Source organism: Macrotis lagotis, chromosome 1 (assembly GCF_037893015.1).
Source record: "Macrotis lagotis isolate mMagLag1 chromosome 1, bilby.v1.9.chrom.fasta, whole genome shotgun sequence".
Classification (NCBI taxonomy): Eukaryota; Metazoa; Chordata; class Mammalia; order Peramelemorphia; family Peramelidae; genus Macrotis; species Macrotis lagotis.
In genome coordinates, this window is record NC_133658.1 from 173611513 (window position 1) to 173629330 (window position 17818).

At 35.5% G+C, this 17818-nt stretch overlaps 1 protein-coding gene across 7 annotated transcripts in view; it reads left to right on the forward strand.

Annotated features, from left to right (window-relative positions):
• KIF16B (kinesin family member 16B) overlaps positions 1 to 17818 on the forward strand; it is a 563734-nt gene that overhangs the window by 276859 nt on the left and 269057 nt on the right. For all 7 annotated transcript variants that reach the window (XM_074209402.1, XM_074209403.1, XM_074209400.1 and 4 more), the window contains one exon: positions 1569 to 1658. In XM_074209402.1, the coding sequence (XP_074065503.1) occupies positions 1569 to 1658 (90 nt within the window). The remainder of the gene's footprint in view (positions 1 to 1568; positions 1659 to 17818) is intronic.

Genomic DNA, 17818 nt, shown 5'->3' on the forward strand with positions numbered 1-17818 from the left:
AAAATTCAGCCTACAGAAGACCTCTCTTGAGGCTCTAAGTAATGTTGTCCCATAATAAAGAAGTAACAGTATTAAGAAACTCTCACCTGTTAGATGACTTGTGTGATAAATACAAAGTCAAGACACCATTGTAGCATTATTTTTTTAGGGTTTTTTCCCAAGGCAAATGGGGTTAAGTGACTTGCCCAAGGCCACACAGCTAGATAATTACTAAGTGTCTGACTCAGATTGAACTCAGGTCCTCCTGCCTCCTTGGCCAGTGCTCTATCCACTGTGCCACCTAGCCACCCCTATTGTAGTATTATTTTTATTCTTCTCTTTGGACTCCAAGGGGTACAACTATGCTTATCCTTATGATAAGGGTCCTGTTTCTTTTCTTTGTTTGAATTGTGCATAGAGACCTTCGGAGCTAGAAATGAGAGACTACTTATTGCTGCTGTAGCTCGGAGTTCTCCTTGTACTTCTTGAAAGCTTATACAGATAAAGAACTGGACAGAGAATAAGATGCCATATTGCATGTCCCACAAAAAATGCCTGGTGATCCAGAGGTTCTTTGCTCCCATGTTGATTGATTTTTAACTGTTCACTTTCTTCTCCCTTGAGTCCTGTCCCAGCTTCTTATTATCAGAAAGATAATAATTTGTATTAATATTTTGGGGGGATTGGACCTTTGATTTCATTAGTATAGAGAACTGTCTGCCAGTATACAGTACCTGCCCTGAACCTTAGGTAAAATCATTAGTGTTTAGTGCACTAATGTTGTCATGACTTGCCTAGAAACACAATTGTGTATCTGAGAGAGAGAGAGAGAGAGAGAGAGAGAGAGAGAGAGAGAGAGAGTGTTTCAGAAGTGGGATTTAAACTCACTTGACCACTTTACCATTTAATGATTTGGATAATCAGCTTTACTTACAGCTTTAAAAAATATTTCTTCTGGTTTTGGGGATAAATTTTTCAAAAATTTAACAAAGAATTGTCACACCAGATTTTCATGTCTTACAGATAAAATTCCTTTGGTTATCATATTCATGAGATCATTTCAGTTGATTTGGGTTATACAAGTTTCCTTGTATAAAACATATATTATCATGGTGAATTGAGCAGTTTGTAATCAAAGAATTACTCTTCAAACCTTGCCTCTGCCACTTAATATAGGGTTACAAAGGTACCTTCAGAAAAAAAATCACCTAATGTCTATAGGGCTCATTTTTCTCAATGGTAAAACCAAAGGGATGACCTAGATAACCTCTTAAGATTCCTTCCATCTTTAGATCTGTGATCTTTTAATTTTTCCTTCTTTTAAAATAAAGTGTGCTATCCTACATAGGGAGTAGTCATGAAATAACTATTATTTGAAGAAAATGTGTGTGCTTAAAATGGAATGCTCATCTTAGTTTTAATCATCTTAACTATATAGCTAGATGAGATTATATTTGAACAAGTTTGTTTCCAATCCAAAGCTTAAAAAAATTCAATTAACCAAGTGTACCATGCAACCGGGGTACATTTGTGATATTCATTTTCCTGCTGAATGATACTAAATCCAAACCAATTTTCTTCACTAATAGATTACTGTCCTAGATGAGACATGGACCGTGTTCAGGCGTTATAGTCGTTTTCGAGAAATGCATAAAACACTGAAGTTAAAGTATCCAGAGGTGAGTGATAAAGTAATACTTCCTCCTGAGAACCTTCTTCTTAAAAATCATGTATTCTTAATACATGTCAATCCTGTTTCTTTCTTAAAGATCAGTTTGTGGATGATATTTGTTTTTCATTCTGCAAACACATTTTTTGTCCTTTTTTCCCTCCTTTTGGTCTATTTCTAATATATTCAATTGTAAAATCTTCAAAAGTGAAAAGTGAGAGGTTATTCTGGTATTTAATAAGTTTAGAGTATCCTTTATGTGATTTCTCTAATTTTTCACATGTTCTGGACTATGGATCTTCACTGGCTTTTCTCCAGGGACCCCCCCCCCCCACCTTAGTAGAATTCAGACTTGAGAACAATTTCTTTCTTTTGCTCTCCCTAACAAATAGTATGGTTTATACTAAAGAAAATACTTTACCTACATTTTTGGTATCAAAATTTCCCTTAGATTACATTAGAGAAGTGATCATCTACCCTTTACATGAAGACCCAGTGAAAGACTGCTCCTTCCCAAGGAAAGACCACCCCAATTTTGGGTCATTCTAATTGTTAGGAGTTTTTTCCTGACCTCAGTTTGCCTCTTTGCACCTTCCACTCAGGGTCTTTGTCCCAATATTCCCTGGGTATGAAATATCCTCCCTTCTTACCTTGATCTCCTTGAGACTTGACTGTGCCATCCTTTACATGAAATCTAAATTATACCTCAGGAGATCTGAGCTTTTGTTGGTGTGAGTTCTCCTCCTACCAAGGCCTTCATAAATTATTTTGCCTGAAAAAACTTAATCATGAGGTCACCAGCTTTCTGATAATTAACTATTTCAGAACTTATTTAGTTCTTAGTAGGCCAACAAGCTCATCCCTTGACCTGTATTCAGAGCCTTTTCAACTTGATAGAACCAGTGCTGACACTACACTGTCAAAGCCTTTGCAAATAAAGGGTCACCTCTATAGTGGAATGAGGGATTCTGGTAGGACTTTAGGGGAATTGAAAAAATTACATTTGTGAGTTATAGTGTTATATTTTTAAGAGACTGTGACTCTAAATATAACTATCAAAGTCAGGCTGTTAAATTGAGTTATTTTATATAGTTCGCCCTTCCAATGGCAAATTAGTATTGACAATAAAATATAGAAATATTGTATACATGTTGAAGGTATATAGAGCTTTATTTTTAGAACTAAACTTCGAAACTCATTAATTTATTCTTTGCAAGCTGCTATACTGGTATTTCAATAATTTAGACATCTACTTTCAAAAGAAATATACTAAAAAGGTGACCTACTGAAAATTCAGGTATGCCAGTTCCAAGAGAAAATAAATAAGAATGCTTTCTTTTATGTATGTGTAATATTAGATACATAATTTAATGAATCTTGAGTGGTGATGCTTATAAATGAAATAATAGTAGTTTATTAAATCTAATTTGAACAAAATAGAGAATGTATAATATGATAAAACCTCATTGACCATAGATTTTAAAAGTAGAAGAGAAGTTAGAGATCATCTATTCCAAAAATCATCATTTTACAATAGGAAATTTAGATTCAGAGACACAACTAGATAATATGTAGGAGAACACAGATTTGAACCAGCCCTCTGATGCTAAATCCAGTATTCTTGCTTTATAATATACTGTCTTTTTGTTTATTTAAATTTTACAAATTAAGAAGGGCAGCTAGGTGGTGCAATGGATAGGGTACTGGCCTTGGAGTCAGGAGGACCTGAGTTCAAATTGACCTCTTAGCAGTTTGTAATCTTGGGCAAGTCACTTAACCTGGATTGCCTGGCATCCAGGGCCATCTGCAATCATCCTGATTCACATCTGACCAATGAACCCAGATACTTCTGGAGGAAAAAATGAAGCTGGTGACTTCACATAGTACCCCCTCAGTCAAATCCAATTCACTTACTTGTCAATGGCATCATCTCCCTGATGTGGTCTTCTTTGAAAAAGGCAGATCAAGCTAATTACTAATTAAGAATTGTGATTAATGTCTCTTAAACTAAGATTTACCTTTCCAGGTTTGGAGGTAGGAGAGAATCAGAGGAAAAACAGTTTTAGAGCCAGAAATAATTATTGAAGTCTTGTCCCTCACTGTTTTCATTTGACATCCGAGAATACAGATCAAAAAGTTAAGTGACTTGTCCGTGGTCACACAGCTGAAATGAAGGGAATATTTAAGAATGAGGAAGATGCCTTCTCAGTCTGGCACACCCCCCAAATAAGCATTTCACAGTAGTCCTTATCTAAATTGTTATTACCTTCCCTCGTGAAAATCTGCAGGACCTTCCAGTGGCCATTCACCAGTCCAGGGCTCCAAAAACTGTTGTTCTCTAAGTAACTGACAAAAACATATCTCCATCTCCTGTTTTCAGTTTGATCCTTTTTTCTACCTATCTGCTTATCATATTAGATATAAATAAGGTAATTGGTTGAAAACCCTATGCTTTTGGGGGGAAAAAAAGATTGCATTTTATACTTCCCAATCCATTAAGAAACTTTTCTTAGAAAAGAAAGAGAAAGGTTTAAATATTATCCAGGCTTCACATTCTAATACTAGTCTATTATAAGATGTGATAAATGTAAGCCTACTTAGAATCATAGAAATTGAAAATTGGAAGACATCTTAAGTAAAGGCCTGAGTCTGTATCATTAGGTTCAATATATAAAATTAAGCATCATTTCATTTAAATCTTCCCATATTTCTCTAAATTCCTCATATTTTTCATTTCTTATTACATAATGAAATTACAATCATATACCTTATGAAAGATACTTGATTTTGTTCTCTTGAAATTTTTTATTGTTTTCCTTTCTCAATTTTTGCTATTCAGTTTATCATGGGGTGATCATTCCACTGATAACTTCTTTTTTTTTTTTTTTTGCAAGGCAATGGGGTTAAGTGGCTTGCCCAAGGCCACAAAACTAGTGAATTATTAAGTGTCTGAGGCTGGATTTGAACTCAGCTACTCCTGACTGCAGGGCCAGTGCTCTATCCACTTCACCACCTAGCTGCCCCTCATTGATAACTTCTTAATTGAGGTACTCCTTCCATAAACCTTCAGTTTCCCATTGTCTAGGGAATAAAATCCAAATTCCTTTTTTCCGTCCTTGAAGACTCTCAGTGATATCACCCTAACTTTCTAATTATATCTCACACTACTTTCTAAGTTAATCTCCAACTGGCTTATTTGATAAATATTATTTTGATATCCAATGCAAGGAAATTTTGCTTTGAATAGACAAGCAAAATCTTGTATTTCCAAAAATGATTCCCATCACATCTATGGGCACTATCACATTCAACTAAAAAACTTTCCTTAAAAATAAAAATAAAAAACAAATAGAAATTTATAAAGTATAAATCAAAAAAGCTGTTGTGTATGAAATTGCAGTGATGAGATTCTAAAGCTGAGATTCTAAAGCTAATTTTCTTGTCTTTTCTGAAGGGCCTTCTTAGAGAAAGTCAATATTGATTACTGAATTGATAATAAGAATGAACCTTGCAGGTTCCATGTTTTTCCAGCTTTGTGACTTCAAATTTCTTATAAATATCATTACTTATAAAATTAAGCATGGGTATAAATGCAAATGCAGTTTTAAAGATGAAGTCCTGATGAAAATGGTGATTTAAAGACATATAGCAAGTCCTGTATATCCTTAGATGTTCTCTAAATCCTTCTAGTATCCCAGAAGCATTTTGGAATATCTACACAACTATGGTCTAGACTTGTAGATTAGAGAAATTGTGGCACAGAGTTGACTAGAGTTATTAGATTTGGCATCACTTTTGAATAGTCCTCTCAAGGTACATTAAATAAAATTAGGACAATTAGAAATCAATACAATAAAATAAAAACCCTATGTACATACAGGTACTCATTTGGGAATATATCACAAAGTAGCATTGTTTCCCCAGCATTTCAGAATCAAGCTTTCACTTTAGTGCTTAGCTATATTTTCCCCCAGGATTTATTTTTTTCAGTCCAGCATTATCCTTAAAATTTATTGTGTTCTTTTCTGAGACATTATCTGAGTCACTCTTGCATATTTAGCTGTGCTGTTGTAATTTACTGAGTGTAATTGTTTTGTTTGATAAAGTAAACTGATTAAGCCATGATTGCCAGCGTCCTTGAAGGCAGGATGCTCCTGATGAGCAGGTTGATCTATTTAATTCTCAACTCACACTAAACTATAACTTCACATTCGTAAAGCAGATTATTACCTTTCTCAGGTAGTTCATTTGGAGTAGTTGACACTGTTATAGTACAGCACTCACACATTTCAGGTAACTGATCTTTGCCAATGAACTTTTCATCAGGAAGGGACCTATACTTTATTCAAATTGATAACTATTTTCTATCTAAGAAGGAATGAGTATATACAATATTCCACTGTAAAATTGGTATCATTATTTTCCCAGAAATAGGGGCGCATTCTTATCTCTTTGATTAATCTGTTACTAACAGAATTCTGTTAAAAGGATTTTTTAAAAAGCCAAATAAACTATTTCTGATAGCTCAAAATGTGATACTAAGATGAATATCTTTCAATTTAATGTTTTTTGTGTATGTGTATGTATGTATGTATGTGTGCATTCATACATATGCAGAGATATGTTTTGAAAGAAATTTGTTTAAGTAAAATACTTCTACTATGGAACAAAGGACCCCAAAACAAGAGATTGAACTTTATTTAGTAGTCATTAGGAAGCCAGTGACAATTTTTTAGCAAAATGACATGAGACTAAGCCCTTTTAGAAAATCATTGAGTCTATGACAAGGATTTGAAAAATGTTATGGAGTAGAGTAAGTAGTAAAACAGATTAGGACGCAGTAGGCCACTAGGGCATTATAAAAGTCTGTACTAAGGTGGTAGCAGTCAGTTAGTCAGCAAGGATGTTATTAAATGATTACTTTGTTCCAGTGAGCATTTGGGATACAAAAGAAATGGAAAAATGGTCCTACTCTTTCAAAGCTTACATTATTATTTTTAAAGTTATGTTTATTGTCTTGAAAAAATATTATGTGACAGCCAGCAGATTGATTCAGGACTAGGCACATAAAATGTATTTAGGGAACCTTAAAAGCAAGTAAGCTGGGTGACAATAATTAGGTTCACATTTGCTAATAGCCAGAATTCTTTCATCTGCCTTATAATGCCTCTAAAAAGGCATGTGACTTTCTTCTAATTTTTTTAACAAACTTTAATTTTTCCTTCCTCCTAGTTTCTTACATCCCTTACTTTAATATCAGAAAAAGCTCTGTAACAAATATGTACATTCCCGTAGTCATGGGAAGCAAATTTATTATTAGCTGTGTCCAAAATTGTACATCTCATTTTACATTGAGTCCTTCAGCCCCCTCTTGGGAGGTGTTCTAGATTCTAGTTTGTTGTATTGATCAAATTGGCTTTCTTTATAACGTTGTTGGTTTTGTATATGTTGTTTAAACAAGCATCAGCTCATACAGGTCTTTCTGCCTTCCTCTGAAATTGTCAATTTTGTCATTTTGTCATATAATAATATTCATTCACATATAATAATTTGTTTAGCAATTTTCTAATATATGAGTACTTAGTATCTTTTTTCTACTACAAAAATGTTATAAATATTTTTGTTTAAATGGATCTTTTTTTCTCTTTCTTTGATCTCCTTTAAGATATGGACATATTAGAAGTATTGATAAATCAAAGTGTATACATGGATTAATGAGTATTGAGGCAAAGTTTCAAATTGCTTTTAGGAATGGTTCTCTACCCATTCACAGTTCCACTATCAGTATATTAATTTTTCTGTTTTTCCACAACCTATTCAAAATGTATCATTTTCTTCTTTTGTTTATTTGTTCAGTCATTCAACAACATATTATCAGGAAATGTGCTGAGTACTAGGGTTACAAAGAAAAGCAAAACACAACCCCTGCTCTTGAGGACTAGATAGATAATTCTAAATAGCCATGTATGGATGTAGATTTTCTAATAGATATCCATCTATATAAATAGACATATATATATATATATACACATGTATATATATATATACTTATATATACTTATATATATATATATATATATATATTAGTATATATATCACTGGCTTTTCTTTGTAGTTGTTTACATGTTATTTGTGCCATTAAAATATGAGGTCCTTAAGGGTTTGGACTGTGTTTTGCCTTTCTGTAAAATGATATATAGACTCCAGAGATATATCTCTCTGTATCTAAGAAGAGCTCTCTAGATGACAGCATATCAATCTATCTGTGTCTGTCTATCTTTCTTCTACATATCTATATCTATCTATCTATCTATCTATCTATCTATCTATATATATATATATCTTTCTGTCTGTCTAAAACTTGAAGGCAGTATTGGAAAGTGTGACATAGTTGAAAAGGGAGAATGTTCTAGACAAGGAAGATGCCCATGGAAAAAGGCAAGCAGACAGGGGTTGAAGGGCCATGTGAGAGCAAAAGTGAGGAGGATAGTGTTACTGGATCACTGAGGTTGAGCAAGGTAGCAGAAAACTGCAAAGTGAGGAATGATCCAGTTATAAAGGGCTTTAAAAATGAAACAAAGAATTTATATTTAATCCTGGTGACCTTTGGGAACTACTAGAATCTACCAAGAGGTCAGAGGGTGGCATGGTCAGGCATGCATGTTCAGATCACATTAAAAATGGACAGAAAATAGAAGAGACTTGAAGCAAGGAGGCTATTGCAATAGTCTCTATGTAAGATGATATACCAGAATAGCAATTGTGTTAGAGGAGACAAGAAATTGTATAGAGATTTTATGAAGGTAGAAATAACAAGGTTTGAGAACAGATTGGAAATGTGGGGTCAATGTGAGAGAGGAGGAAGGAATGAAAATGAGATCCTCCATGACTGGAAGAATCATGGTGCTCTCTGTAATAATAGCGAAGTTGGCAATAATTGGGACAGTTTTGGGGAAAAGCTAGTCAGAACTGTTTTTAGATATTTGACAATTTGAGACTGGAAAACAGAAGAAAAGTTAGAATTTTATACGTGTGTATGTACGTGTGTGTGTGTGTAGATCTGGAAATCTTTTGTATAGAGGTAATAGGAAACTGATAAAATAAAGGTATTGAAGAAAGAAACTTGGATGACCTTGATGATATATAACAGTGTCCTCGATAAAGAACCAGCAAAGGAGACCATAAAGGAGTGATCAAATAAGGAGGAAGAGAATCATGAGTGCCATATCTCAAAAACCTAGAGATTATCCAGGAAAATTGGGTGATCCACATTGTCAAAGGCTGCAGAGAATCAAACAAGTATAATCATTGAGAAGGTACCTTTAAATTTGGCAATTAAGAGATCATTGATGACTATTGAGAGAACAATTTCAGTTAATGATGCCATCAGCAGCCTTAGAAATGCAGTTTTTCTAAATTAAATCAACTTGCCGATTGCAGAGGGTTTAGAAGTAAATGAAAAAGAAGAGTGGATGTAATCAATTGAAGACAGCTTTTATAAGGAGTGTGGACCACAATTAGATAACTATAGGACTAATTTTCAGAGACAGTGGGAGCAAATGAAAGGTTTTTTACTTTGTTTTTAAGGCTACAGAGATATAGTAGTTTTGTAGGTATCAGGAAAGGAGCTAGGTAAGATTAGAGAGAATGGGGAAACTAAAAGAGGGCAATCTTTTGGAGAAGAGAAATTGAGTTCAGATCAAGAATGAACAACAGAATATTTTGCTTTGGCAGGGAGAAATGACTCTTCATAAAAGACTGAGGTGAAGGAAAAAATTGTATGTACAGAGATGTCCAAGTGATGTGAGATGAAGGAGGAAGAAGAGAGAACTCTTGTATAATGGCTTCAGTTTTTCATTGCAGTGTAAATCTGAGATCCTCAGCTGAGCAGGTAGAGAAGATGATGCCCATAAAGGCTTGAGGAGGGAAGGAAAGGGCTGGAATATCTATTATTAGAAGGGAGAAATAAATCAACTTGCCTTTATAACAGATCTGTAGTAGACTCAATAACCAGTTTCATGCTGATTGATGACTATGAGGTTGAACCTCAAAGTTGCTTTATTTTGATTTCTCCATTGGTGATATGGGGCATTTTTTTCATATTATTTTCTTTCTTTGAAAACTGTTCAGTCTTATCTTTTATCTATTGGGTGACTTTTCAAAAGTCTAGGTCTGATCCTATCATCACTCAGTTAAGTTCCACACACTCCCTTGTAATCACAGATCAGCTCCTCAGTTTGACACTAACATTTCTCTCTGTTCTTCTCCATCTTGCTGATCATCTTATACTTTTTCCTCTCCATGAACTTTGTGATCCAGCATCTACCATATTTCCCTATGTTTGAGATGCACCTTAATTTTGGGGCCTGAAATTTGGGGAAAAAATGTATTCTATAAAGTTTTGATTCATCAAAAAATTTCTACAACTCCTCATCACCATCAAAACTCCCATCCATTAGCTTGGCCTCACCTGCAGTTGACGATTGCTCACTGTCTTAGGAGAGGCTCTGCCTACTCTCCTGCCTGTACTGTGGTCTGTAGTTGACCACAAGCTCTCCCTGAACGAGTCTGGTGCATGGGCGCATGCTTAGTCCATTCTGTTTCATGAATCTGAAGCATCAGTCGTGTCCTCCTTTGAAATCAGCCACTTCTTTTTCATCAGCAATTCTTCTTGCCTCCTTCTGAACCATCTTTGTGGACACAGTAATTCCACTGGCCCTTTGCTCTTCAATCCATCTCTTCCATCCCCTCTGTACATCAGACTATTTTCTGACTTGCCTCTCATGGCCTTCTTCTACCAGGGAGTTTTCAGGAGGGTTTCTTCTACCCATAGCCAGTCTTGAATTGTTTTCCCAGTCAAAGGAGGACCAAACTGGTGTATTTGCAAACTGGATCACTTTGAACTTGAACTCAGCACTGGATGAAAATCTTTTCTGACCCATTTCTTAGTAGATTGTGGCAAAACATAACCTAATATGCTGGTAACAAATGTGAAACACTGAGTGAAAAGACAACAAATGTGAAAAAAACAGGAAATGCAAGTAAAAAAATCTACAACCACTGTATAAGACGCTCCCAGTTTTTAGACCCCAAATTTTTCAAAAAAGGGTGCATCTTTTACCTGGGGAAATATGGTATGGCCTATTGACTGTTCTTCAGCTGTACTCTCTATTTCCTTGTTTCCCTGCCTTTGTACTGCCTGCCCCTCCTGCTCCGTATGCTGCCTTCCCTTCTGTGACAGAGGCTGGTGGACATGGCACAAACAGTGAGAAATTACTGATTTGATTTAATTTAGAAAAGCTGCATTTCTAGCACTTAACTAGTTGTTAGAGTCTCAGTTTCCTCATCTGAAAAATTGGTGTAAAATACTTACAGAGCAATTGCAAGAAAATGCTAGACCATTATAGAAATTACAGTATTCTTTTATGATTATAAGCCACTTTTATGGACACTATAGCATGCTAAACTGGTTTAGAAGTTCATGTTAAGGAACCCTGTCAGTGTGTTGAAGTCTATGGAGACCTTTTGAGAATATTTTCAAATACATAAAATAAAATACCAAAGATTAAAAAAGGAAATCAATTATACTGAACTACAAATTATCAAAGCATTTTTTAAAAAACAAATTCATGTACCTTATGTAAAACCTTCACGGACTACACTAAAGAGATTTCAAAGAGATTTCATTTATTAAAGTTTAATTATATGTCGATTTTGTCAGTAGAGAAATTTAATATCATCAAGTCCATAAAACACAAGTCCTAGGACCAAAAGATTCCTAAGAAATTAAACAATTGATTCTACAAATTTCTGTATCAGCTAGCCCAATGATGGCCAGATTAAAATATAATTAGATATTATTTAATAAAATAAATGAAAATATAATAGAACATAGTTAATGTTATTGTGTGTGGTTTTCTAAGTCAATATGCAATCCTCAGGAATATCTCTGTACTGTTCTAATTAAGTTTGACATCACTACACTAAGAGAAAGTTATTTACCATGGTGCCAATTGACATGAAATAGTGAAATAATCAGTATGTCATATAGATTGTACCAAAGAAATTGATCTCTGAGAATTTCTTCAGAAAATAGCCCAGTCGTGGACCCAGTATAGCAAATCCAAATGGACTTTCTGTTCTAAAGTAGTTATTTTTTTTTAGATGTGCTTTTAAATAAAATCTGGAAAAACATCTTTCTGGAGAAGAGGATAAAATCCAGAGGGGATGTAGATTTTTTTTTTAATAGGGAAGAGAATAGTAGTGGGAGTTTCTTTTCTTTCATGTGGAGTAAGGAGGGATTATTTCTCTGATGTATACTTTTTACTTTATCACCCCCCCCCCCCCATCCTCTCTACCTCCCAAGAAGTCTGCAATTAAACACCAACAGATAGATAGATATACATACATATGTATGTATATGTAAATATATTTATATTTCTACATGTACACACACATATATAAATATTTGTAGATATATTTAATGATACCTATATACATTCATATAATATATATAGATATAGATATAGATATAGATATATAGTAAGACTATATGTACTATACTTATTTCTACTGAGCCTCTGTTTCTCTTTCTTAAGTAGTTCAGTAGTTTAATTCCCATGGAAAAGTTCCTAAAAAAAGGATCCCATTACCCTACTCTGTAATTTTAAGGGCAAAGAATGGACTAAGGATGGATTATTTCTAAGAGTACTAAGGGTACAAGTACAAGGGTACTACTTGTCATTAGATTCTGATTGAGAGTTCACTATGTAATCTAGTACTTTAGTACCTTTTATTTTGATCTGTTTTGCCTTTGTTATATATTTTATATATCATATAAAATAATACCTCCTATCTTCCATTCACATTGTCACTATTAACCTCCTATTGTGCAAAGTTAAGGCCCAGCTTTCACAGTTTTCACCCTGAAAAATGTTAATTCCACTACTTGTTTACCAAAAAAAAAGGTGTGAGAACTCCAGATGAAATGTGCTGAGTATTACTTAGCATCTGCTAAATATCATATCCTTTGAGAATTTATCATTCAAGTAATTTTCCCAGTGGTCTTTATCTGTATGAAAACTTTTATGTCTGTGATTCTCTTGAGAACATCAGAGGCATCCTAATACCTTTTAATTTTAATCAATATTACTTAAGTTATGTGTTAAAAGAAAGAGCCAATTCCCCTAATCTCTTTTTATTAAATGGAACTTGCAATTATAGTTTATATATTAAAAATCTGCCTTTTGTGAATGTGTTACAATCTTAAAGTTTATAAACCTTAAAAAAACCTTTTAAAAATCACTTTTATCATCATAAATTATAAATTTGGTATCCCCTGTCTTTTTAAAATTTTGCTAGATGCTTGTTTTTGTTTTAAATAATTTAATGTTTCAATATAATACAGCATTTCAGCAGGCTGAGGTATAAGTAGGTCACCATGATGACTGACAGCTTTAGGGGGTTCAGAAGTGTTGATTCTCTATTTTTTTAAAAGCTTTTTTATTCTTCTGCATTTATAGTAAGGCAAGAATACTTTCTTCAGTGTAGTTTACAGTCAGCCTACTTCTAATAAGAGGCATTTATCAGTTTCCCATTAAGTCCAGTGCTAGGAAGTGGGCAGACAACATCAGCTTCCAGTAAAAAAAAATTGCTAACTCTAGGAGTTATTATTTGAATTTAATAGTGTTAAAATTTGAATTGAATAATTGTAAAGTGTGAATTTTCTCCCCTCCCCCCCTTTTCCTTCTTATTTCTTGAAGGCTAGGATCTTCTCTGACAGGACCTGGGGTTCTTAAAACCTCACAGTAGGACAATGAAAATTAACCTCTTCAATAAAAGAGAATTCTCTAGCTCTAAGTGCTGCGTGGATCCTAACAGTGCATTGTCATTAGGGGCACTGGGCCATGTTCACCTCGTTGGAATAGTCAGCTAAGCTATCAAGATCATAGAAAATAGATCAAGTCAATGAAGTTTCTAAATGTCAAAAGATGGGGGTGACCTTTAGGTGGGATAATAGGGTCACAAAGTAATAGAATTAAAAAACTTTTTTTCTTGATAGAAATTAAAAGTTGAAGTAAAGCTCCATGTTTTATAAACCATTAAGTACATGTTAATGCATTTAATACTATTAACAGGAGTGAGAGTCAAACAAGAGGTTATATAATTTATTTAAAGACTTTCAGTTTCTATTTCATTTATATAGATATAGTCATTTCTCACTTTTTTGCATTTGTCACATAGTTTCTCCCAAAGCAGTACAAAATAAATGGTTATCACCCTTGCAATAGCTGTAAATAAAAATTCACCATCTGTCTTTTAAATACATTCTAAATAGTTTTACAAATAACATTCTAATTTTAATATAAAAAGTACAAATCTACCCAAGTATACAACATAAATCTAACAACCATGACTACTAAGAACATTCAATGAATAAGCTATGTGCTGATTCTCAACTTGATTTATATAGTTTTATTTTGTTTTTAAATAGCCATGTGATCAAACTTAAAGTGTTGTCAGGATACTTAGGAATGAACATGTTTCCTTGAGCAATATTGTTTTATTGACTGGATATCTGCTTCAAGTTAGAATAAAAACTTGGGCTCTGTTCCCTCCATGGGATAACCTTTTTTTATCTTGGACATCAAGTATCCTTAAATTCTATTTCTTTTTTTTTACATTCCTTTTTTAAAATTTATTTATTCTTATTTTGTACAAATAATTTTTTTTATATATTACTAAAATATTCTTGTTTAAGAGTAAACGTAATACCCCTCCCCCCAAGAAATATAGACCTGCATAAGCAATAAAGGGGAGAGAAGAAATTAAAATTTAAAAAAATAATAATATTAACAATTGTAGGTATGGTCAGGTGGTTTAGTGGACGGACCACCGGCCCTGGAGCCAGGAGAACCCGAGCCCAAATCTGGCCCCAGACACCCAACAGTCACTCAGCTGTGTGACCCCATGCAAGCCACCCCAACCCCATTGCCCTACAAAAACCAAAAAAAACCCAAAATAAAATAAAATAGTAATAATAATAGTAGGGGTGGCTGGGTGGCAGACAGATCACTGGCCCTTGAGCCAGGAGCACCCAGGTCCAAATCCGGCCTCAGACACCTAACAGTCACCCAGCTGTGTGGCCCTAGGCAGGCCACCCAGTCCCATTTGCCCTGCAATACCCCCCCCCCCAGAAAGTAATAATAACAATAATAATAAAATGTGCTTCAGTCTGTGTTCCAACACCACCAGCTCTTTCGCAGGTGAATCACATTCTTTAGGATAAGTCCATCACAAAATTACTTCCATATTTTTCTACCGTTGCCATTGCTGATCGCAACTCCCTCCATTCATAATTGTGTACTGCTATGAACTATATTTTCTCTCTCCTTTCACTCTGTCTCTTCTGTAGGGTAATTAAGTGGTGCAGCAGACAGATCCCTGGTCCTGGGGACAAGAAGCCCCAAGTCCACATACCACCCCTTACCCAGAATCCACCTGGCCCTATGGTCCTGGGTAGACCTTCCAATCCCAGCCCCTTGCAAGAAGTAAAAAAAGAAAATGTGTTATATCTGACCACTCTCCCCCCTATGGTCCATCCTCTCCTCCATCACTCACATCCCCACCCTTCCCCTATCTCCCTTCTCTCCTTCTTACTCCAGATGCCTATACCCCATTGAGTATATATGTTGTTTCCTCTCCTAGCCATCTCTGATGAGAGCAAAGATTCCCTCATTCCCCCTTGCCTTCCCCCTTCCATATCATTGCAATAGCTAACTGTAATAAAGAAAAATCTTATTATATGAAATATCTTAACCTATTCTTCCTCTCCTTTTTCTCCCATTTTATTTCCCTTTTATCTATTGACTCCATTTTTACACCACAACATATCTTCAAATTCAGTTTTCTCCTGTGCTTCATCTATAAAAGCTCTTTCTACCTACTCTATTAAATGAGAAGGTTCATATGAGTATTATCAGTATCATTTTTTCTATACAGAAATACATGTAGTTTATCATCATTAAGTCCCTCATATTTTCCTCTTCTCCTCCACTCTCTATGCTTCACCTGAGTCCTGTATTTGAAGATCAGACCTTCTGTTCAGCTCTGGCCATTCCAACAGGAACATTTGAAATTCCCCTGGTTCATTGAAAGTCTATCTTTTTTCCCTGGAAGAGGACGTTCAGTTTTGCTGGGTAGTTGATTCTCAATTGCATTCCAGTCTCTTGCCTTCCAGAATATTATATTCCAAGCCCTATGAGCTTTTAATGTAGTTGCTTCTAAGTCCTGTGTAATCCTGTCTGCAGCTCCATGATATTTGAATTATGTCCTTCTGGCTGGTTGTAATATTTTCTCTTTGACTTGGAAGTTCTGGAACTTGGCTATAATATTCCTGGGGGTTGTTTTTTTTTTTTATCTCTTTCTCAGGGAGATCAGTGGATTCTCTCCATTTCTATTTTACCCTCTGCTTCTAGGATATCAGGACAATTTTCCTGTAATAATTCTTTGAAAATGATGTCAAGGTTCTTTTCCTGGTCATGACTTTTAGGTATTCCAATAATTTTTAAATTATCTTTTCTAAATCTGTTTTCCATATCTGTTTTTTTCAATGAGATGTTTCACATTTTCTTCTAATTTTTCATTCTTTTGGTTTTGAAGTATTGAGCCCTGATTTCTCATAAAATCAGCAATCTCCCAGAGTTTTATTCATTGTCTGAAGGATTTGTTTTCCTCAGAGAGCTTTCTTATCTCCTTTTCCATCTGGCAAATTCTGCTTTTTTAAAGCATTTTTCTCCTCAATAACTTTTTGAACTGTTTTATCCATTTGACCTAAGCTGTTTTTTAGCATGCTATTTTCTTCAGCATTTTTTTGGATCTCCTTGACTAAGCTGCTGACTTCATGTTCATGTTTTTCCTGCATCTCTATCACTTCTTTTCCCAATTTTTTCTCTGTCTCCCTCACTTGTTTTTCAAAGTCTTTTTTGAGCTCTGTCACAGCCTGAGCCCAATTTCTGTTTTTCTTGGAGATTTTAGATGCAGGAGCTTGTACTTCCTCATCTTCAGATTGATTATTTTGATCCTTTTTGGGATCACAGGCAAAGTATTTCACAATGATGTTCTTCTCTTTTCTCTGCTTACTCATTTCCCTAGCCTGTTCCTGGTTTTGGGGTGCTTCCTGAGCTTCTGAGTATTATTGGGGCACCCCCACAAGCATCTCTGTTTGTGAGACTCTGTCCTCCCTTCTGGTCTGTGAATGACCATAAGCACCTCCCTCTGCCACGGGCCGAGGTGGGGGGACCTAGACTGGGATCAGGATCTGAATGTGGTCAGAGCCCCAGAGTCCTGTTCCAGGGGCAGAGGACAGAGCTGGGCAGTCTCTCTCTTCACTCCCCTCCCTCAGCTCAATGGGCTCATGCCCTGGGGGCTCCTGCTTACCGGCTCCACCTGCTTCTGATTCCTGGATCTGGGCTGCCCCTGGGCTGCTCCCTGTGTGCCCCGAGGGCTGGGCTCCACGTGCTTGCTGTGGCAGAGGACCTCCGCTGTTCCCCCAAGTTGTGCCTGGTGCTCCTCGGGGTGTTGGTTAGGAAACTTCCCTCGCTGCTGTGAGCCACGGGTCCCAGCACCCTGGGGCTGCCTCCTGGAGGCTGAAGTTCCTTCACTCTGGCGGGCCACCCCTCTGGCAGGCCGCCCCTCCAACCCCATAGAGCTGAGCCTTTCCGCTCTTTTTCAGGTTACCTTGGGTTGGAGAATTGCCTCACTGGATCCCTCTGTGGGTTCTGTCTCTCAAAAATGTAGTTAGAATCCTTAGCTTATAAGTTTTGCTCCGGAACAACTAAGAGATGCTCCTCTCTTGTCCAAATTCTATTTCTTTAACCATGAAATGAAACAGTGCTGATTTTCATTTTCACAGGGAGAAATTCATTTAGGGTCTATTTATATTCCATTGAAAAAGTTTATTATATTCATTGATAGAAAAATTCTACTGAGTAGTAAAGCATTCATCTCTCTCTCTGCCTCTAATGTCAAAGGGGAGTTTTGTGAGGTATCATAGTTACCCCTCTATGAAAAGAACCTCAAAAAATTGAGGATAATATCCTTGTTATTTTTCTAGTAAGACAATATGATCCATATATTTGTATAAATCCTTCTTGGGATAAATCATGTCAA